The 22,433-nt window shown below is 38.3% G+C and overlaps 2 protein-coding genes and 1 long non-coding RNA gene across 4 annotated transcripts; 2 read left to right on the forward strand and 1 right to left on the reverse strand.

Annotated features, from left to right (window-relative positions):
• The first annotated feature begins 610 nt into the window (after positions 1 to 610).
• On the forward strand, positions 611 to 2,215 carry LOC148725145 (uncharacterized). Its single transcript, XR_015990275.1, has 2 exons — positions 611 to 1,439; positions 1,717 to 2,215. It is a non-coding gene; the product is annotated as an uncharacterized LOC148725145 (long non-coding RNA).
• A 710-nt stretch (positions 2,216 to 2,925) lies between these two features.
• On the forward strand, positions 2,926 to 11,517 carry LOC111335735 (achacin). Its single transcript, XM_088731450.1, has 6 exons — positions 2,926 to 3,115; positions 3,931 to 4,116; positions 5,327 to 5,369; positions 5,909 to 6,664; positions 7,280 to 7,483; positions 10,886 to 11,517. Exons 1-6 carry the CDS (start codon positions 2,926 to 2,928, stop codon positions 11,151 to 11,153), a joined length of 1,647 nt encoding a protein of 548 aa, XP_088587576.1. The 3' UTR covers positions 11,154 to 11,517.
• Positions 11,265 to 22,067, reverse strand: LOC111335734 (uncharacterized). Of its 2 annotated transcripts, none has more exons than XM_022941723.2 (15): positions 21,856 to 22,067; positions 20,215 to 20,384; positions 20,021 to 20,077; positions 19,744 to 19,792; positions 18,816 to 18,851; positions 17,701 to 17,765; positions 17,435 to 17,596; positions 16,581 to 16,674; positions 16,416 to 16,476; positions 15,123 to 15,948; positions 14,516 to 14,599; positions 14,321 to 14,378; positions 13,894 to 14,147; positions 13,158 to 13,366; positions 11,265 to 13,076 (listed from the first exon to the last, which is right to left on the reverse strand). In XM_022941723.2, the coding sequence occupies exons 1-15, from the start codon at positions 21,995 to 21,997 to the stop codon at positions 12,887 to 12,889; spliced, it is 2,457 nt and encodes an 818-aa protein (XP_022797458.2). In that variant the 5' UTR covers positions 21,998 to 22,067; the 3' UTR covers positions 11,265 to 12,886. The 2 variants fall into 2 exon arrangements, with proteins under 2 accessions (XP_022797458.2, XP_088585433.1); XM_088729307.1 differs by having other exon boundaries at positions 13,933 to 14,147; positions 21,856 to 22,065.
• Positions 22,068 to 22,433: the final 366 nt, after the last annotated feature.

Raw genomic sequence — 22,433 nt, forward strand, 5'->3', positions numbered from 1 at the left:
TTTTCAACGTGCGCACTGATGATTTTTCACTTCCAATTGCGTGACAAGGAATGGTGCGTTTTGACCTCTGAGTCACTTTTGTTTGGGGTCCTAAAATTTCGTAGTTTGGGTAGCCCAAAAATTTTATTGGAGTTATTTGAAGAAGAAACCTTGTTCTTTCGCTGGATTAACTTGATATAACCCCATGCCATGTACCAAGGTGCGATTTTACCCTCTCAATTTTGAAATTTTTTTGTCCGCCAAAATGAGTGAAATATTGGAAAAAACCAGAAATTCCCCAAAAGTTTAGATTGCAACGGAATCGAACAAAGAACACTTCAGACTGTTTGTAAATACGTGTTCTTTCCATTAGGAAAACATTTGGTCACATTTACTGTTTTGTTTATTTTCAAGCGACGTTTAAATAATGGTTGTCTAAACCTCGTAAAGCTGACGTGAGAGCCACAAAGCCGATTTTGCCGCCGTTCGCGAAAAATAAAAATGCAATTGAACTCAAAGTATTTTTTCTAGAAATTGTTCATCCAGACCTATATTCTGGCAAAGGTTTGGGATTTTCGATTTTTTCATATTGCACACCTCCGGGCGATATTTACGGACGGCCGCTCTTAAGGAGGCTCGAAAGAGTTTTCAACAATTAACAGCAAGCGCCAATCAGTAAAAGATATCAGGACTGTCAAACTTATCATCAGGATAATAACTCGACATATGCATAACACTATGTTAGGGCAATCTTTTAAGGGGGTTCGTCTAGCATTATCTGTTGCCATGGCAACAGTACAGTAGTGCTAAAAGACCCTCTAAAACTCAGTTTTTGAAAGATATCTCAAAAACCAAGTCGGTGACCTAATTTTTTTTTTTAAATTTCTTAAACGTCATCACATTCTCTACCTGTGTACGTGATATAAAAAAAAACTACCCAATAGAACTTGAATTATTTAGGAAAATGCTGTTTTAAAATGTAAAAAAATTTCCACTAGATAAATTTTTTTCAAATTTTCTTTAGAAATGCGTAATGATGTAAATAATTTGTATACAAAAAATCAGGGTAGGTCACCGAACTAATTTTCGAGATATTAGTTCATCAACTTAGCATGGTTTATTTCCGGTTTTTGCAATTCTAGCTTACACTTTTATATCCGGTCACGCGTTTTTAACTATACCGCTGACTCACAGGCTCATTTTCGCGAGGACGAGTTCGTGTCCGCGCGATTAATCGATGGATGCCCTCAGAGCGGAAAAAATCGTTCATCCTGAAGATGGATTCACATTGTTTTGTAATTTTACACCTTCCTGAAAAATAAGTCATCATTTGAGACTCAGACTGCTTACTGTTACGACAGTTGGAAATGAACTCCGGAGAGAATTCTCCAGCGGAGTTCGATATATGATGACAAGTTGATTTTGCAGATGGCGCCAATGCCAGTACTCCATTGAGGCCGGTAATGTTGAGTTTCTCGTACACAGATTGTCGTGTAACATGAGACAAACAAGCATCTGCCAGCTTCTGGACCATGTTTGTCGAAAGATGAAGCTTTCTATCGAACGTCTGGATGGTATCTTGTCGTTGTTCCGAGAAGATGGCTTGATCGAAGGCCTCATTCAGCGATGTACATGCATTTACCATGATTGACCGATATAATTATTGTTCAAGTGCAATTTGAAGTGGAGGAGTGAAAATAATTTTTAGTGAAAAGAATTTGCTTTAACGTCTTCCAGATTGTCACGAGCGACAAACTCAGTGGAAATTGGGGTTTCGTAAACGTCAGTAATTTGTTGGTCGTCGAAGATTTCGCGAATTTCTTTAATTTGCGAGGTACTAGAGGTATGAACAAGACTTGGCTTCATTTTCTTTTTTTTCTCTTTGCCACTGCTATAACCGTGAACTTTCATCATTCCATTTTAAATGGAAAACAAAACAAATTTTGCAATCCTTTCTTAACAAATGCGAGTTTGCCTTTGCGTAGTTGTAATTTACAGTTTATCGAGGGAAATATCAACAATCTTTCTCACAAATTTAAGATGAATATTTTATTTTACTTTTACCGTCTGTTGTTGAATTAGAATTAATTTAAAGTCTCATCTACATTTTTACGATCCTTTGTTTACTGAAAACTATGTTTATTTTTATAGCAACATTTCCACTTCTCCATTTCTGTTCATAAAACTGTCAATGTTTACAATCCTGGATCCAACAATGATTTCATTTTCCTTTTCATTTTCCAGTGAGTTGTTTAGGAAAGTTCTCGGTCATTTCATTTTATTGTGAGTCAAATACAATGCGAAACAAATCGTAGCACTCAGAGGTATCCACTTAAATTTCTCGCGGAACAAAGTTAGACCTACCGAATGCACTCGACACGACTTTATTGATGGGGTGTCGACTTCACCATCCTCCTTTAGCTTGTTAAATGAAAATTTTTTGACCACTTTCGGCAAGAACCCTGCCATCCGAACATTTTCCTACCTGCTTTCAAGAAGTAAACTTTCCATTTTTGTTTCTCAAATAACCACTTCCGCTGGAAACAATAGAGCTAGAGGTACCCGGCAATTTTGAAACGCTCATGGCGGCCATGTTTGTTTACAACTCGGCCGCGGATCTGATCGCGCGCGCCATCGCTTATTTCTCTCGCGAGTACTAAGCTTGCGTGTATCTTGAAATCCATTCTCCCCGCGGTCAAAAAAACCCTTTCGAGCCTCCTTAAGGCGGTTCCTGTTTGAAACTTGCCACTTAGGAAGAAGAGAGAAAAAAAAGAACATTAACTATAGCTTCTAATAATTCCCTCGGGCAATGCACGCATATCGTATATCGTATCATTTTGCAGAAATACGTAATTCACAATTCGAACAAGAAATTCCTCAAGGTAATTCAAACCTCGTCCTCCCTGAAAGATCTACTTTTGTCTCGCATTTAAGTAAGATTTTTGTATGGAACGTTCAAGGACAGATAAACTTGGTCAAAATCGCGATTGGCATTACCATGCGCTCAAGCTTAAGCTAGTGGCTGCCATTGTCACACTAATACTGATTACTATTTTTTTGATATCGTTTCTCGGTCCTCGGTCCTCAAAGGAAAGTGAGAATACCACGGCGAGGCGGACACTTGAAAATAGGAAAGGTCAGTAAGATATTCCTTAAAAGTTTTTAGCTGGTTGAATCACATTAGACAGTATGTGGGTATATCCTTTTTGGGGTTGGCCAGTTATAGTCAGTACCTCTATTTTAAGTGCATTTCTCAGAAATAAAAGGTTACGGCCAACTTGTGTTTCTCACGTTTATCAGTCTCAATCGGCAGCTCCTCAAAATAATATTAAGAGTTTCAACCAATTTTGTTAAATAATATTTGTTGGAGTTCTCACTTTGACGTGCGTGACCTGTTCTTACATGGAAACGATCACTAAATGAGCCTCAAATAAAAATTTTTCGTTCGGAAGATATTTACCTTGCCTGGTTCATTTTCATTTTATTTGTCGATTTAAATAGTTATCTCCAGTAAATGAAAACTGGAAACACACGGTGAGGCAAAGTTAAGGTTTTTGAACGTGTTTGAACAGCTGCAATCCCAATTAGCCGACTTAATTCTGGCAGCCAGAGGCAAAAGAAACCGGAACTTGAGAGCCTTTCTTTATTCTGGATCTGAAAATTCACTAATTACGTGGTTCCGCACTGAAAATGTAGATCACCCCGAGGCGACAAGTAGGTCTGAACAGGTGCTACTTGGCTTCTTCGCGTCCGAAACCTGCAAGTTACGGAAGTTTTGACCTTTTATGATCTTGCGGGTCACTCTGGTGTTTCTTCATATTCAGTTTTTTTTTTTTTTTTTTTTTTTTTTTTACCGTATTTCTCTCAATATGGGAGACGCTATGACCTTAAGAGCCCAAAGGCCTGATCAGCAGTTCAAAAGGTTTGACTTCCATTTGCGGTTTGAAACAGGTAAACAGACAGTAAGAATATCATGTGGTGTGGCAATCGTTGGTGGCGGCATTTCTGGTTTGTATGTAGCAGAAACTTTGGTTAGGCTTCAGAAAGAGACCAACGTCTGCTTGTTTGAAAGAGATAATCGATTTGGTGGGCGAATACGCGATCACAGATTCCACAGTGCACCTAGCATTCCAGTTGGTAAGAACACACGCAGGGAAATCAGTTTGCTTTAGAGCTTTATTCAGAACTAGGCTCCAGTTAATACAACGGACCCTTCAAGACTTTGCTGAAGAGGCCGTTATGTAACATAACTGAAGTCTAGTCAGTAGCGTTGCGAACTTTGCTTTTCGTTACTTGAAAAACTCAATACGATTATCTGACCTTTTATGGAAAAACTCAAGTCGCTCCATAAACAAGGTTGTTGTGTTGGTATCGATTTAAGGAAACTGTCTATCCCAGTTATCAAAGTAACAGTCAAGGCAACCGAGGTCTCGGTAGCCGTGAAATAAGAACTTCCGTAGAAGCAAAGTGAACAATTCATGTAAAAGTAACTAGACTGGGATAACCACGTTAAAAACCTTCCAACTAATGGAGAATTTAACGCAATCTTTCGGTTCTCAATGCAGAGCCATCATCGATTTTAAAAGAGGGAGTAGAGCGTTGAGCCACTAACTGAGGTGTAAGACAAGCTAATAACTGACAAGAATGCAAAAGCAAGAATGTAACGACCAAACTTTAACGACCAAAATTCGTCTTTATTGGTTTTCTATCTGCTCATCGGACCTCGTTAATCGAGTGAATATGCCTCCCCAAACATAACAAAAAACGAAACATTCTTAGGCGACTGAGGTCATGTGATGATGCCATGTGTCAAAAAGGGTGGGAAAACACAAAAACAGGGAACCCAGCAGCAAAGAATGCGAGATAAAGTAGAACAATAAGCCAAACTAAAACAATCAGTAAAGACTGATAGTTTCTAAAGATACTGTTTGGGGCTGCGTCGGTGGGGGTAACGAAATAATTTGAATATATCAACAAAGTTGAAATGGTAAACTGGCCACCGTTACGATTATAAAAGCTGACGTTTCGAGCGTTAGGCCTTCGTCGGAGCGAAACAATCAGTGACTTCTTTAGCTTCCTTGATGTCCTAATAAGGCTGAGGTTTGTACCTCGCAATAACCATCAGTAGAGATTACAAGAAATACAACTAGTTACGCGACAATAAGTTAGCAAGATGGTCTTCGAAGTTGGAAGTTGTTTTGTTTTCTTCAGCTGTCGGCCGGTAAAGGTTACATGTAGAACGAAACTGAAAGACGAAATGTCCAAGTATGGATGGAAAGTGGAATAAAGGTGAAATGTGCAAGCGAGTAGTATTTTCTCGAGGTTTTAAAGAGAACTTTTTTTTTAGGTCTCGGCGCGTGGCGTTTGAACATTGGGCATTCAGTAACTCGGTGAGTTGAGGATACGTTACAGAAAACTTTAATTTTGAAATCTTAAAAGATTTAAAAATTGTCAATAAAAATTTGTAATTACATGTAGTGCCTTGTACTTGAAGCTTCGTAAAAAGTAACAAAGGATTTCCCGTAAAATCTTACTTTTTTGTACACTCATCGTTACGATCTGTACAATCTAAGCGTTTGTGGCTGTCTCTTAAAACGCTTTCATATTCTCGGTAACACAATAACACTTCCACTAACTAAATTGCGTTAAAAACTCCACCTTCCTGATGCACAGTTCACTTGCGGTAACAATGTTTTGATTAGAAACAGAACTGACCTCTCCTACATGTTGTCACTAGATATTCTCAAGAAGTACTCTGGAAAGCGAATAAAGATAACTTTATTCAGTACTGCACTACCCTAACGGAAAAATGGTCATGACTAATTATTGCATCGTTACCAGAATGAATTCTTGCCTCTTGTTAAAACCGAGGCTGGAGTGTATTGATATGAATACCTCCCTCTCTATTTCTTTCTTTCGTTGCCGTTAGGAGTGTACTACAACGGTTCAACATATCCACCATTCGCTTTCCGAAACTCACTCGCGATAGTCTAGAAGCCCGAGGGACCTTTACCACCGATAGTCGGTCGTTTAAACAGAGATCATTCCCCACACTTGACCGTTGGTTTGATATCACAGATATGCAGCATCATCTCGCTCGTCAACGGAAAGAAACGAGAAAGTTCGAAAGCTTACCTGACTTTTTGTCTGAGTACTTGACGCCGGAAGGGTTGGAGTTACTCAATCACTGGACAGGTAAACAACCAGACTATGCCCGACAAAGAAACGCCAACACATTGTTTGAAGTTGAAAAAGCATATGCAATGACCAATAGCACGATACCTAACCATATCAGATTAGTAAACGGACTATCTACAATAACGCAAGCATTAAAGGTGTCTGCGGCTCAACATGGAGCAAAACTGTATGATAACCAAGAAGTCAAGAGCATCGACAAGTACCAAGGCAAACAATTCAAACTGATAACAACGAAATACACTGTGATTGCGAACAAACTGGTTCTTGCCATTCCTGTCAGTCCCATGAAACGATTACAGGGCTCAGTGATTGAAAGGATTAAAAGGGATGCTATATTTGATTCAATTGGATTTGGGGTGGCGTTTAAAGGCTTTGCAGTTTTCAAGGACGCCTGGTGGCAAAGAAACAGTACTGGACGACGTTACCTAGCGGATGAACAAGAAATGTTGTCAAACAGTGATTGTTTGGGAAGAACATTTCCTTTCAAGTAAGTACCCGCTAGCATTGCCGAACCGTAAGTGATTTAGACGAAGGTTTAGAAGAAGGCAGCATGGTCGAGTGGTCAGCGTGTCGGACTTGCAATCCGCCGCTCCCGGGTTCAAGTTCCGCCCTGGCCACTACTTGGATTTGTTTCACGGTAGCCCCGAGTTTCAGATCCTCGGCCATACTTGTAATGTAATATAGCCAACTGGTTTGCCTTCGGCCAGTTGGGATTCTTAACGACGTTATTTTCAATTTGAATTATTTGTTTAAGTTGTTTCGTGGAAAACCTGTAAACTAGCTTCTAGCTAAGTGTTTCTCCACGTTAAACTGTTTATTATTATTTATTATTATTGTTATTATTTATTAGACTTCGAAAAAGTTGTGTTTGATGGGTTATTATAAAATCATGTAAATTCAGCCATCTCCGCTGATTTTCGTAATTCATGGTTGGAAATGTCGCTCTTGGGCAGGATCAAACCAACATTTATTCAAAACTTCCAGTTTCTGACATCACAGAAACAGCACTGAATTCCAACTTAGTTTTGTTCATCCGTCATTTGAAACAACTTTAAACAGCTTTGTAATTTTATAGTGAACAGTAACGAATCACCTTCTTTAGATCACGCGGTTCCAATGGCGAGGCGGTGCTTCAAATGAGTTACGCCAAGCTTCGCTGTGCTGTAAAATGGGGAGAGTTATTAAAGAGTTCGTCTAAGGATTATGTGGACAAAGAGATGCACAGGGCACTTAGACGACTCTTCCCTGGTGTAGACATTCCAACTCCTCTGGAATCGGTGTACAAATATTGGGAAGAAGGATTTATGTAAGTACCGTATAACTGTAAATTGAGTTGATATGTGCATATCGCTCTAAACTGAGAGCATAAGTAACCGACAGTTATATTTACTAGCAATGATTCTGAAGAAAGACAACATTCATGTATTCGTGAAGTGGTAAAACATTGGTTACATCGTTGACTTCAGAAGCAGAGGTGCAAAGTAGGTCCTTATTCTAAACCACCCTTACATAAAGAGACAGGAACCTTTCTTTTGACCCTGAATAAGTGGGATTTAAAATTAACAAAGTCCCAAAAGTTTCCTGCTCGACCCTTGTGTTTATTGCAACGTAAAAAGGACTTCTCTAGATCAGCTGATGATGAATAAATACAATACAATACAATACAAACTTTATTGACACTCCCTTATGAGGATTTTTCGGTGACAATGATCTAAAATCACAAAATTACAATACTAAAATGTTTAATGGGAAAATTAAGCTAATATGTTAATAAATGTTCGCCAAAATTACAACTAAGAGCGATGAGAAAGGAAAGCAGCAAGTAATTTGGCTCTAAGTTTACGCTTAAAATCACAAGAAGAATTGAAGAGTTTGAGGGTATTATCTAAACTGTTCTATAGACTTACTGAACGTTAAAAGACAGTCCTATGTCCAGATTTAGTTCTATATAAGGGTATATGCAGAAGTTGGCAGCTTCTGGTCGAGCGACCACTTGTCTCACCACGTGTTAGAAACTTCGAGGAGAGATAATTTGATTAAGCGCAGCCCTTTCGCATACTTTCGAAAGAATGGGCAGCAGAGAAATAGGCCTATTATTGTTAGGTTCTTCGTGATTACCTTCTCTCGGAATAGGCGACACGACAGCTAATTTCCAAGATCGAGGATATTTTCCACGAGAGAAAGAGGCGTTAATTAACGATGTAATCACCGAGAGAATAGCAGGGAGGCTATCTTTGATTACACGCACAGGAATGCTGTCTATCCCAGAGGACTTATTAGCTGGCATTGACCTGACAATCTGAGCAACTTCGTCACAATCTACGTGCTTAAAATTGAATTGATCAGTCACAGGAGAAATTCCTGGATCAAGCGCAGGTGCAGAAAGGTCGAAATTGCATTCATTAGCAAGGGAACTAATCTTGTCATCAGCAACTCGGCCAACAGACGTAAAGAACCGATTAAAATCATTTGCAACGGTCCTGTTATCTTTGCTAAATGATCCCTCACTGGCAGACTTCCTTGGAATAAACGATCGAATAATCTTCCACAACTGGCTTGAATTATTAGGGTTGCTCGTAATCTGGTCCGCGCGTAAACGCGCTCAGCTGATCTTATTTCTCTCTTAATATCATTCCTGAGGTTTCTATAAGCAGCCCACGCATCGGGATTATTTGTTCTTCTTGCTATCTTTCGCCACCGGTCCCCAGATTTCATGAGCTCTCTGATCTCATCAGTTATGTAAGGAATGGGTCTGCCTCGAATCTTAACTTTTTTGATTGGTGCATGTTTGTCTAGGACTTCATTTGAATAGTGTGTTGAAAGCGTAGAGGCTATCGTCAATATCATCAAAGCAATCGACGATGCACCAAGGAACCATTGAAATATCCCGGAGAAAAGCACTCTGCTGGTAGTTCTTAAAACTCCTTGTCGTAATATGTACTGGCTTAGGACGTTGCCTTTTTATTTTAAGAACGGTATAGATTAAATCGTGGTCGCTGATGGAAGAAGGCATAACTTTTGTGTCAATTATTGAGTTTTCATGTGAGGTCATAATAACATCAATCAAGGTTGCAGACGACTCCGCGACTCTTGTAGGTTGTCTTATCAACTGAGATAAATTAAAGGACGTACAGAAATTAACGAGGGCTTGAGAAGCAGGATCAAAGTTTAACAAATTGCAGTTTAGGTCACCCAAGATGTAAACAGGCTTGTTCATCGGCATCGCGGAAATTAGGGCATCACATAACTCATTGTCAAAGCAATCAAGTGCTGACGGAGGCCTATAGACTGTACATATAAGGAAAGATCTGCAATTACCAGCTTGGATTCTTAGCCACAGTTGGGGAAGGCCTGAGCTTGCAATACGTGATAGATGTTGCAAACATTCTACTTTCAGGTTTTGTTTTACGAAGGTGCAAACGCCACCTCCGAGTTTGTTAGTACGGTCGAGGCGATAAATACCATAGCCAGGAATATCAAGCTCAATATCAGATATGGAGCTGTCCAAGCAAGACTCACTGACACACAGGATATCAAACTTTTTAGCTAGGACGACGTCCTTGATAAGAGTGAAGTGGTTTCTGTTCTTGATAGAACGGGCGTTTAAATAGGCCAAGATGATGTGACGTTTTTGACGTGAACTAGACTGTTTTTCCGGACCTGGCTGGGGATGAATATCACCACTTCGTACCAAGGTGACCTCCACTGGGTTAAAGGATGCTGTGTAATTCGCGGAGTATGCCAATCTTACCTTAAAGAATTTCTTGCGAAGTAAAGGAACAAAATGGCCGCCTGCACGCACCGGGACCGGTAGCAAATCCAGGTTCAATTTGTTCAAATTTGACTTAAATTCGTCCCAAAATGTCCTAGGACACCGAGAAAAACTTACTGTATACTGCGACTCAGTGACTGTTATAGAAAACAGTAAAGGAAGTGAAAAATATAGAAGAAATACGGACGACAGTAAGACACGTCCGACCTCCATGATAGTCACTACTCTTATTATTTTTTTAATCCATGGTAATCAATGAGGTGATGTCACAATAAAACAGATGTTTCTATGTTGCTGTTGAAATGATGATCATCATTTAGTGACATAAAATCAGTAATTATCAAAGGAATGTGAAATTAGAAAGATTTAGCACCGCGTTTACGTGAAACGTGAACAGCGAGAGTGACTACATGGACACAATTTCCCGCCATTTTTCATTTGCCGGTTGTGCTTTGTCGTTTCTACGCGAAGGTAAGCCGTTTCGCGTTTGTTTCTTTCCTTTTTCTCACGCAGCGTGGATGTTAATTGCCGAAAAAAAGTACAGCAAAACTATATCCTGTAAGTCATATAAGGGTAGATGAAATTTTATGTTGTTAATAGTCCAAATGTTGCACTCCTCCTCAAAAGACAGTTGGAAGAACTCACGGTAACGCGTGAGACGGCTTCCAGTCCATTCCAAAGTGACGTGTGCTCACGCGAAGCTAAAGCAGCAAGGTTCTCGCTATTTTACGTGAAAAGTAAAAGGGCAAGCTGACGCGTCTGACGTTTCATGTAATCGTGGAGCTAAATCTCTCTATTACTGCTTTATTAACGTAACATATCAATCTAGCATTCTTTTCCTAATCAAACGAGTTCGATTTCCTAGCTACAGACCTTTCAAAAACTTCTTTTTTCTCGATGGTTTACTTTGACCTTAAACCAAGTCGTCCATTTCAGGCACCACCAGCGGGCAGGAACTCATGTTACATCGTTTGAAGTCTTCGACTGGGCCAAACGTCCCTTCTCGAGGCAGGATCTGTTTTTGGTTGGCGAGGCTTATCACCCGCTGAGGGGCTGGATCGAGGGTGCCCTTATATCAGCCTGCAATGTCTTGCGAGAAGGATGGGGATTGGAAAAAGTCGATGACTTTGAAACCAAACAGAAAGATGAGGTTTCAAAAGAGCACATGCGTTATGGAAACATAGACTGGAGTCTGTTTCCTTAAAAAAAACGAAAACTAATTTTACTCAAATACTAAGCTACAAGCGATATATAATCTATTGACATTTAAGACGACAATTTGTGGTGACTACCAAGGCACATCTCTGAACATATATTATATATCAGAAAAATATTTATTGCTTAAAGTCAGCCAAATTGGTAATTTGTAGTAGTCAAATAGAACGAATAAATGTCCATTCCAGGTCACCGTTGTCAGAAGCTTGGTTACTAAGTCCAAGTTACTATTTTCCCAATTCGACAATAATACGACAAAAATAACTACAACAATAAAAACTTTGTTGAATTCCCACACAAAGGAGTGATTCCCTCAACTAATTAAACATCACGTTGCTAAAAAAAAAAAACAATGATCGCCATGCGAAACACAAGACCTCTGACCAACAAAAAATTTGCGAATATCAGAATAGTTACTTTTTCCATGCTTTTCTAGTAGTGCTGATACAAATACTCAATAGAGAGCTTAAGCACCAGACGTTCTTAAGGTCACGAACGCCTACCGGAAGTCATTAGAGGAACTATGTACATACTGCGCATGTCGTGACGTTCGCGTGGTCACGTCGCAGACGCCAGAACGCCACTTTTCAGGTTGAAGGTAGGACGCCACAAAAATATGCTGTTATTTTGTTTATAGGAGATAAGTTATTGACTCAAAACCATAAAAAGCTCTTCTGCTTTTCATTAAGTGATTAAAAAACGTTTTCGTAGCGCGTAAAGTGGTTTTTGCTTAATCGATAGATTAAACGGGATTCGACAATGGCAGACAATTCTCTCGCCAAGTCTGGGTGAGTTAAGTCATTTGATTTCATGTCAATTTGAATCATCAAATGCAGAACTAAGATTTTTTTAAACCGGGTTTAAGCTTATCACAAATTACTTTGAGCGATAATTTAGAATTAAGACACTTAAGCGACATTTAGATACAATAACAAAGTGCAAAATGAGATAGATGATTGTCTTTCTGCATCGGTTGTATTTTGTAACTGCACATTGTATATCGTATGCATCTATGCTAGGTTTTGAGCAACCGACTACAAACATAAGAATAACAAATCTCGCTGTGGTTAACGAATTTAGAAAAAGAGAAATGGTCCTCTAGGCATCCAGATCATGCACTGAAAACTTCATGCTCGCTCGTTTGTTCGCATTGTTTACACAACTATGAAGTGGTAAATTTCAAGTCGCCTAATAAATTGACGAATTATTCATTCTGTCAAGAGAGTGGGGTAAAGAAACTTATTCCCTTGCTCATTAAGGTCATATCTCTAGCATCTTTTAGCAAAGACATGTTAACATGGGTAGAAGTCCGTGTCTGAAGAACGTCGACTGCTTAATCTTCCTATTTTTCGCCAAGAACGAAGGCCTCGATCCAGTCTTACGCGGCTTCTCTGCCGTTCGTGTTGTCAAGAACGTCTGGTGTTTAAGCTCTCTGACGATCAACCTCCTACTGCAATCCTAGCATGTTTTCTTTCCTTTCCTTTTTTTTTTCCTCTATTTTTCTTAAGATTCGAGTGACAATGATGTTTAAAGGTTTAAGATGATAAAGATGAAAAATAATTATATAAAATAACGGGAAGCTCATTCAATAACTCCACTTTTCTGTTAATGCACGTTCCCAAAAATCTAGTCTTGTGAGGCATCTTCAGCTTCAATGAGGCGGCAGGAAGTAACCACAGATTGACCAGACGGCTCACAAAATCACACTCACATACTCTCTCATCACTTCGGCTTGTGAAGGTAGCGCAGTGAAAGATAAGTCAAAATCCTGAAAATCACTATAAACACCAAAAGCGCGCCAGCATTCTCGCCAACACCTCTAGACACGTTCAGTTTTTCTAAAATTTCTCTGCCCTCTATAGCAGTCCCATTGTTCCTGCAACCAGCATACGATGAGTCTTCCCCTTGGCAACTACACAAGGTAACAAAGAGTTTTTTTTAGATTAAAAAAAAAACATTTAGCCCATTACGGTAACCATGAGAAAGGACTCACCTAAATGTGGGAGAATTACTGAATTCAATGCTAAGGGTCGCATCATACGAATAAGCTATGTAGGCCATGTACTGGACCCAAGATAGCCACCAAGGTATGTTTTTCTGATAAAATCCGCCCAGCAACATACAACTTAGGCCATAAACAGCAGCAACCACTATTGACTTCTTGAATTCCATAACTGTAGCACCGATACACAAACCTACAGACTGAACGGCACAGCGGTATTAACTTTACGGAATCATTAAAAAAAAATGAGAGAGAGGAAGACAGGAAATAAATTAAAATAGACGATTGAAAGAGAACTTGCGATGATTCATTGTAATATTTTCTATTAAGGCATTTATTTCACGCTGTGATTTTCAGAGGATCGTAGTGAAGACTAAACTTTACCTTTAACTGCCAATGAGATAACAATGCGCATGACTAAGAGAAGTACAGAGAGTAAGACATGAAAGCTACGTGTAACCCACTGAAGCATTAACAACAAAAGGTATTATACGAGGTGGGAGCCTTATACTGCAGAGGTGTATCCTCATTTCCCAAGCTACAGATTGATGAGAAGTATTGCTATTACTTCATCTAGATGGGTTGCAGGTAACCTTCTGTAATTTTTTAAACTGCCAAACAATTCCGCCAGATAGTGTGACAGATAAACCTGTATAGACTGGGCTGGAGCCTGAACTTGAACGTACATGCAGACTAATCCAAGGGGCCCTACCTGTTTGGTAGATACCTGTTTGGTAGATATACCTCTCATGATCTCACTTCTCACCTGCCCCGTGATGGCTGTTAACAAAACCACAGAGAGCGTACCAACGAAAGCCTCGCTCCTGTTCAGTCCTGCCATCCAATACACAATGATCATGAACAGAGTCGGGTAACATAAGATCAGTGGTAATTCACTCAACGACTTGGCTAAATAGTAGGCAGACAGTCTGTAATAACCAGCTGCGCGTTCTTTTCTCACGACAGTTCTTTCATTGGGAACTGCAGGTTAGCCAAGAAAAATAAATAAATAACAGGGAACAGTCTCAAAGAGAATTAAAAAAAGTCAACAACAATTATTGTCCATTAACAATATAGAGGAATTAATTTTGAAATAATCCAGAATTATGAAAAAAAAAAAAAAAAAACACGATACATAATAACTACAAACTCACATGACATCAGTGAACTGAAGAGGGAAGTGAAGTTCCAGTAGACAACGCAAAAAAATAGCTGCCAAAAAATGAAAAAAAAAAGATGCACTTGTCTGAATCAATACATCCACCAGATATTTTCCTATAAGATCGAATTAAAAAACTTTCCTAGATTAGGCAATGAATGACAACCGTATAACAACAACATTAACATACCAGTGAGTATCTGTCTTCAATACTCTGCTCTTCGTAAGGACGCTGGAACCAAATCAGGGCAATTACGAAAGCAAGAAGTATATGCTAAAAATAGGGTTATAAAATGACATGTTCAACACCTTCAAAAAATTGGAATTATTTTAGAACTTGGTAAGAGAGAGTACACAAACAACACAAATAGACAAGTCCCAGCCTGTGGTATGTTTTCACTCCTACATGGGTAGAAAAACAAAATTTTGAAAGCAAAATGAAAGTTTTCAGCAAGGGAAGCAGTTAGCTTGGCCAACTGCTTCATTTTACAATGCCTTTTTTTTGGTTTCAAAACCAGCAGAGGCTTGTTTGCGGGCTACTACATTCTGCAGAGAAAATCTTCTTTATCTAAAATAACGATTCATCTATTAGCTTTGTAACTGGTGAGATAATTCATGTCAAAGGCAAGCACAAAGTGCAAGTGCTAAACTAGAGAAGTAGGAGTAGTCACCAATTTTCTCTTTACATTCCCCACACCCTTGTACCTCTGCTCCATTGAAAAGAAATCTTATTGCCTTGATAGGCTTTAGGTACATTGTTTTGCTTTTACCCTTAAGAATCAAAGGGATGTACTTACCTGTGTGAAATTCAGTTTGGAGAGAATATCAGGCTTGGACTGCTTAAAAGTTCTTTGCACGAGAACTGTGAATTGTGTCCAAAAACTTGTAGGCCAAGATGTGGAAATATCAGAGTATGGTGATGAATAATCTTCATCATCATCATGATCATCGATATCTATTTTGGAATAATCATGTGAGGTACTTCGCGTATATGTGACAACAGACACATGGAAATCTGCTGAGGATACCCGAGCTAAAGCGTGGACTTGTGGGAGAGGATCAGAAGATTTAGTGAATGAACCTCTCACACTTCTCCAAAGGGTCTTAGATAACGATGGTTTGGGACTTGAAGCCAAAAGATTTGAACTCTCAATCCCCTCTGAAACCTCTACACATATTTCATCAGTAACTGATGGTACATGTCCATTTGCTGTTTTATTTTCTTTTTTCAGCCTTAGAGAATCCTTCAGTACATCTTGGTTAACAACCTGTGACCTCTGTGCACTCACATCTCCATATAGAACCCCTCCAGAACTTGCATCATTTTCTATTTCAAGGACTACAGAATTATCATGCACCATATCTAGACTAACTTGGCCAGACCTGTCCTCTGTGTTTGGTAATCCTTCAATTGCAGTTGGTTGCCCATCTTTCTGATGAGTATTACTTACAGCCATCACATTTTCTTGATCAAGTGATTTTTCAGAACTTTCGCAGCTTATAATTGCAATAATATCATCTGCCTCATCCTTGTCATTGTGCTCTGGAGTAGGACTTGAGGCATCAGTTCTTCCTGGACTATACTCATTGGACATTCTTGAGTTTTTCAGATGTCTTTTCTGTCTGAAGTTACAGATAAAAATAATTGTTACTTTTACCTTTAGGTCAATGTGACTATTTCAATTATAACAACATTGTGCACAGCATTCAAATGCAAAATAAACTACTGTCAAGGCAAAAGAAACTGTTGTTAGATATGTTTCTTGTATTAATGCTGAAGAGTTTTGTGACCCTATGTAGACCACTGACCAGTATACTGCTGACCGAGTACCGGGGACGAGGGAAAAACTGTGATCGAACAGCCATGCTTCCTAAAGTAAATGTTTATTATTTTATCTACTTTATGAACAATTCACAGGAGAATAAGCCTACCATTACTTAATTTATAAGTATGTTACTGTTATTTACAGCTATACTTGTTGTTCTAGTAATTCTAGCTTGTATTTTCTGTTGTAGAATCTCTTCTACATCATTGTTTGAAAATAAAGCTGTAACATCAAGGAGAACCCTTCAAATGCAGCTTGACCAACCTTTCTGCCCAGCCTTGGACAATCATTTCTTGTACTTTCTCTCCCTCAGTCACCTTTTCCACTGGTGGAAAACAGAAAGCAGTTGATTATCCAGGATGAAAATATGAATTCAAAATAGCTTAAACATAAAATTGATATGCACGATTACAGATATACCGTACTTACATATAAAATCAGCTGGGTTAAAGTGTGCATCACAAAACAAACCAATACTCTCAAAGAAATCAAGAACCCTGTTTGCTTTACCATAGTATGCTACCTGTTATTAAAACAAAACAAAACAAAAAAACCAAGTGTGTGGAGCATGAAGAAGAAAATGCTAAATACTTCTTTTTTAGCTCCTAGATACCTCTTAATTCATGCTGCATGTTTATAAGAATATGCTACATTTAATTAACAACTGTACCAGAAACCCTCCTGATAAGTTTAATTGTAAAAGAAAGTTTAAATAAAAGTAAGTGTAAAAGTGTAAAAATGTAAAAGAAAGTTTAAATAAATGTATAATGTATCTTTGGATTTTGTCTAAAGTGAATAAAACTATACCAATCCCAACCTTCTAATTGACTCTTCATTTGTCTATCAAAGAACACACTGATTTGCTTGGATACAAATTCTTATATCATACCTACACAGTCAACATAGTTCACAGAGGGATTGGGGACAGAGCCTGTTTTTCTAATTGTGAGCTGCAGCTTACATGACAGACAATTTGGTTAATACCAAAGACCTTTGGTGAAGTTTGTCAACCTTCATACACAAATTAAGATGTTTATAACTTGGATTGTCTGAGCTATAATCCATAAAGATTCATATTAAATGCAATTTGAAGGATCTTCACAAGTTTTTAATTAACAATTTTCACTGTGTAGCTATTCCAATAATAATAGTGTATTATACTGAATAAAAAAAAGTTAATACATGTAGGTGCAAACAATTAACACAAACTTGCAAATGAATTTAGGTGAATTTTACTGATTCAGAAGCAAAAACTGTGAGCCACTGCACTCTCAAAGTCTCACCTGTCCTCCACACAACAATAAAACCTTGTCAAACATGTAAAAGATCTGGCTTGATGGCTGGTGAATGGTGGTTACCACTGTCTTCTTTTCTCTTGCTGCAAAGCTCTTCAGAGTCTTGACAAGGTTCAAAGCATTGCTAGAGTCCAACCCGGATGTCGGTTCCTGACAAAATATACATTAGAATTTGTTATTATCTTAATTGAGAAATCAATGACCTTTTTATGAAAATATTTAGTCAAAATTGTATCAAATTCAAAAGAACTCACATCAAGAAAGACCAAGGAAGGATTTGTTATGAGCTCACAGCCAATGTTTGCTCTCTTTTTCTCACCTGGAAGGAAGTATGGAAATGTTAACTAATGAGGGTAAAACTGTTATTCTGGAAAATTTTATCACTGCATGCACTCCCATACACTGAAATATTACTTCCTGAAGCTGTAGCATGGACTATCAAATGAGGTAGAATCGATAATCCACTCTGGAGTTAATTAAAGGTTTCTTTTTTTAGAGGGATGTATGTGCTGCTCAAGATGCTCATTCTTCTACAGATTGAAAAAATTTTATCCAACAATTTGAATACCTTGGTTTTTAAGTACTCTCAATACCATTTCTCAGCAATTAGGCATAACAAACAACTACAGTTAAACCTGTATTATGCGGTCACTCATGGGGAATGGTGGGGTGACTGCTAAAAGTTCACCGCTTAATACAGGTTCCACAGATTAGAGGTATTATTAAAGAAACAAAACAAAATACCCCGATATGCCATAACTGTGCACTTAATGTGCAGAATCTTGCTCAAATATACTACTAATTTTGATTTTGGGAAAGAAATATGGATTGAAAATTACTTGAATGAAAGATTATTCTTAGTTTTATTTGAGTGGTCCCACTTCAAGTGACCATTCATTATACTGGTTGAGGACATTATACAAAAAGTTCACTCGAACTCTGTCGGGTGACCATGACTGCTTTAATTCATAGAGGTGACCACTCAATAGAGGTGAAAGTCACAGTGATTAGTGGAAAAAAATTCAGGACTTAAATTACCACTGACCACTTAATAGGGTGCCCTTTATACAAGTTCAACTGTATGCAAATCATTGGTCCTCTGTTTGTGAATACAGGTAATTGTTACTGCACTTTGGGCACTTAACAGATAATACAAAAAATTAATTCCTTGCACAAAAGACCTAAAGCTTGACCTAATTTGGACAGTCACCAAACATATGGAAAATGCCTTTGTGCCTGAATGTCCAAGGGGCAACATCCAGGCCAGACTAAAATGAATTGCACTGTTCTTAAGATTTCCATTAGTTGTATTTCATCTGAACTGCTTACAACATACAACTGATTTAGAAAGACATTTTATGTTGCATACCTCCAGACAGTCCTCTTTCAAAAGGGCTTCCAATCTCTGAAAATAGTTTAAACCAATTGCAAAAGACTTGAGGTCAGATATATATATATAACTGCATGCAGACAGTACTGTTTTGGCCTTCTGAGCTTCGTCAGTGCAGTGCTGATGCTAGGATGGGGGAGAACCAATATGGATCCCCAAACGATCCCACACTTGTGGTATTGTCTAAGCCATGCCAGAGTGCTCAAACTAGAAGAGCCTAGTGAGCCATGCACAATGCTAGCGGTGATGACATCCCACAGTGCTCAATTTGGACATGAAAGCAGAGCTTTGTATGCCAAAGAGATATCTATATATATATACATACTTAAATAGAATAAGTGTTTGAAAAGAAAATTTGCCCTCAGCGGGATATGAACCCACGTCCCCCTGTTACTAGTCAGGTGTGATGACCACTACACTACTTTCAGGACAACCATGCTGGCAACACGGCAATTGAAGATGTGATTGACGTGGTCAGAGACGTGGTCTCCCGGGAAACTTAATTTTCAAGGTGACAGGGTAGGGGAAGCCTATAACCCCATATGAAAACCCAACTAAGGATCTATTAAAGATACACGACCGAAGTTAACTTAGCGGATGACAAAGGAGAATCCAATTACGGATACAGGCTAATTTCAATTAAACAAATTCTGTATACGAGGGAAACCCTGACCCTGTACACCCCAAATAATCATACTTAAATAGAATAAATGTTTGAAAAGAAAATTTGCCCTGAGCGGGATATATAAATATATATATACATATATATAAATACATTTAGGATAAATTTTCTACCACAGTGACTACAAAATTTAATGTACATTGTTTCAATGGTTCATGAAGCTATTTGTTGGAAAACTGCAGTGAATTTAAGATCAATTCAGAGAAAAAGGTAACATTTTCTTACTCGTATCCAAACACTTTCTGATATCTAAGTTGTCAACTATTTCTTCTACCTGCAATTTAGAAGAGGTTCACATATTTAAAAAAAGGCCATTAAAACTAAGAAACAAAACCTTCAAAGGATCAGTTGCGGAGACATGTTTATAATAAGCAACACTCCTTATTCATATTGAAGGACCTACCAGTTTCTAATCAAAGAGAGAATTATAAGGACAAATAGTGGAATGAGAGCTAGAGTAAAGATGAAGAATTTATGTACTCAACTAACTGAGATAATATACCTTATTCATTTTTTGCACCTTTGACATGGTATCCGGCAGACGGAGCATTGCAGAAAACTGAGAAGGAATAACACATTAAATTAAGTTTATCAATTACAATACAAGCAAATCATCCAAATTCATAGGAACAGGGTAGCTTCATGAGCCTAGTAATGTCACATAGAAAAAAAAATTGTTGTCTAAATCATTCTTACTGTTAGAGTTTCTCGTAGGGTGAGGTTTGCAAAGAAAATATCATCTTGTAAGACATAACAAATTTTCCTTTTGAGTTTGCGGTCAAGTTTCTTCCCATTCAGAAGAATTTCACCCTCATCAGGAGGCAATCTTCCAGCTAGAGTATTCAGCAGTGTTGTTTTTCCGGAACCTGCAGAAGTAATTATATAATAGAGAATAAGTTAGAGAATTTGCAGCCTTAATTAAGCTTATGGCCCTCGCACTCAGAGGGTGAAAGGAGATGAATCAATTAATTCAAGGACCAAATTAAATGCTCTTTTAAGGACCAAATGCTCTTTCAGAGGGTCCCCCATACCCCTTTGCAAAACTCAGTTATGTAAAAATATTTGGCCTTTTCACCCATCATGAATAATGTCCAAAACTCTTTCACATTCATGTGAAATTTGAGGCTAAATATTTTAGAATAAATATTTTTACTTTTTCTAATCTTGACAAGTCACATGCAACAAAAGATGACCTGATGTCTTGTTTATTAGTGGTCTGTCATCACGTAAAACAAAATTGATTGGTTTACAAATTGCATTTAATCCAGCTCTTGATTCATGGGTCACATTTAAATAAAAAAAACTCCTTCACATGGACATGAAAACATCTTATTATCTTCAATCATGACCCACAAATAATAAAAAAAGTCAAATCACAATTCGTAAGTAAAAGAACCAACCAATCATGCTTCACGTAAAAAGTATAGGGGACTTTCTGTGTAGAGATGATGGAGAAATAAATGTGTACAGGAATATTTTATCAGAGAGTTCAGAGTTCCAGCTTCTGCTACTTCAGGAGAAATATGGAGATTTGAAATTTTGGACCCAGCAAAACAGAAATCTGCACTGAGTAACTGAATCACTTCAATCATACATATTCATGATGTTGCACTTAGTCCAAATAAAAACATTCTCAAAAATTCCACCATCTTTGACAAGAATTAAGGTAAAATCGACTTGATTTGTCCTCTATCAGAAATATCACTCCTTCACTGAGTTGTGGCTTTTGGATGGCAAACTACTTATTCCAAATTTTCTTAATCTTTCAAAATGGCGGCCATGTCAACCTTTCGACACAAGGACAGCACATGAGTAATAAAACTCCACCCCTTCCCCCCCCCCCCCCCCCGCCACCTCATAGACGAAAAATATCATGCGGAGTCAACTTCCCGTGGCCACCTAATCCTCTGCATTCTGAGTCAACCCCAGGGCTTGACACTGACGGTAGAATTAGTCGACCTCTCTTCGCCCCACATTACGTAACACTCTCCATTATCTAAGGCTAGTCAAAACATGGTCTCCTCACAACCAGTTGACTCAACAATTTCTCATCCACGAGTAATAAATTCCAAGAGATTTACTACTACTTTAAAATGAATCTTTCGACAAAAACGAAAACACAGGAGCAAAATTAGCTCACAACAATGTACATTGTAAACTGCTGACTCAGAGGTAAATCGACTCAGAATGAAAAATAACGATAACTGTGAAAATACCTACTGGTTACGATGCACTCAGTCACGAGTCACATACATAAGCATCCATTGGTAGATATATACATTCGTGTTACTTTTTACAACGCTAAAACCAACTCGTAATGAGATCGCAATCCCTTACCACTAGGGCCCATCACGGCCAACATTTCCCCTGGACGAATTTTCCCGCTCACATTTTGAAGAATGTTACGATCGCCAATCTTTACGCCAAGTTTGCTGAATGATAGGAAAACAGGTACATTCTCCTCCACTTCTCCATCCATTTTCCTACCTTGTGACAGAACTTTCACGCTTATCGGCTTTGCCACTTACTTAGTTATAAAGATATTCGCTCAGGTTACTCAAATAAATTTAACCAATCACAGCTCAATATAGAGGTTTTGCACAGCAGCCATGTTGCATGGCAGTAACAATAGCTTATTTTTTCCATGAGAAAAAATTTTCTTTCTTATGCAAAATATTTTCATTGTTCCTGCCATGCAACATGGCTGCCATGCAAAACCCCTGATCAAATGTCTCCAGTGATCATATAAATTGCTACTTCACGATGATGGGTCAGCGTAAAATTGGTAAAAGAGGAAAACGTTTTGGTTGAAGTTGAGGTATTCAGCAAATGCGGTATTTCATGCAAACGCTGAGACTGTGACACGGATGCGCTGAAATTTTCGGGTAATGCTCTGGGCATGTGATGCAAAAAAG

Source organism: Stylophora pistillata, chromosome 8, assembly GCF_964205215.1.
Source record: "Stylophora pistillata chromosome 8, jaStyPist1.2, whole genome shotgun sequence".
NCBI classification, from domain to species: domain Eukaryota; kingdom Metazoa; phylum Cnidaria; class Anthozoa; order Scleractinia; family Pocilloporidae; genus Stylophora; species Stylophora pistillata.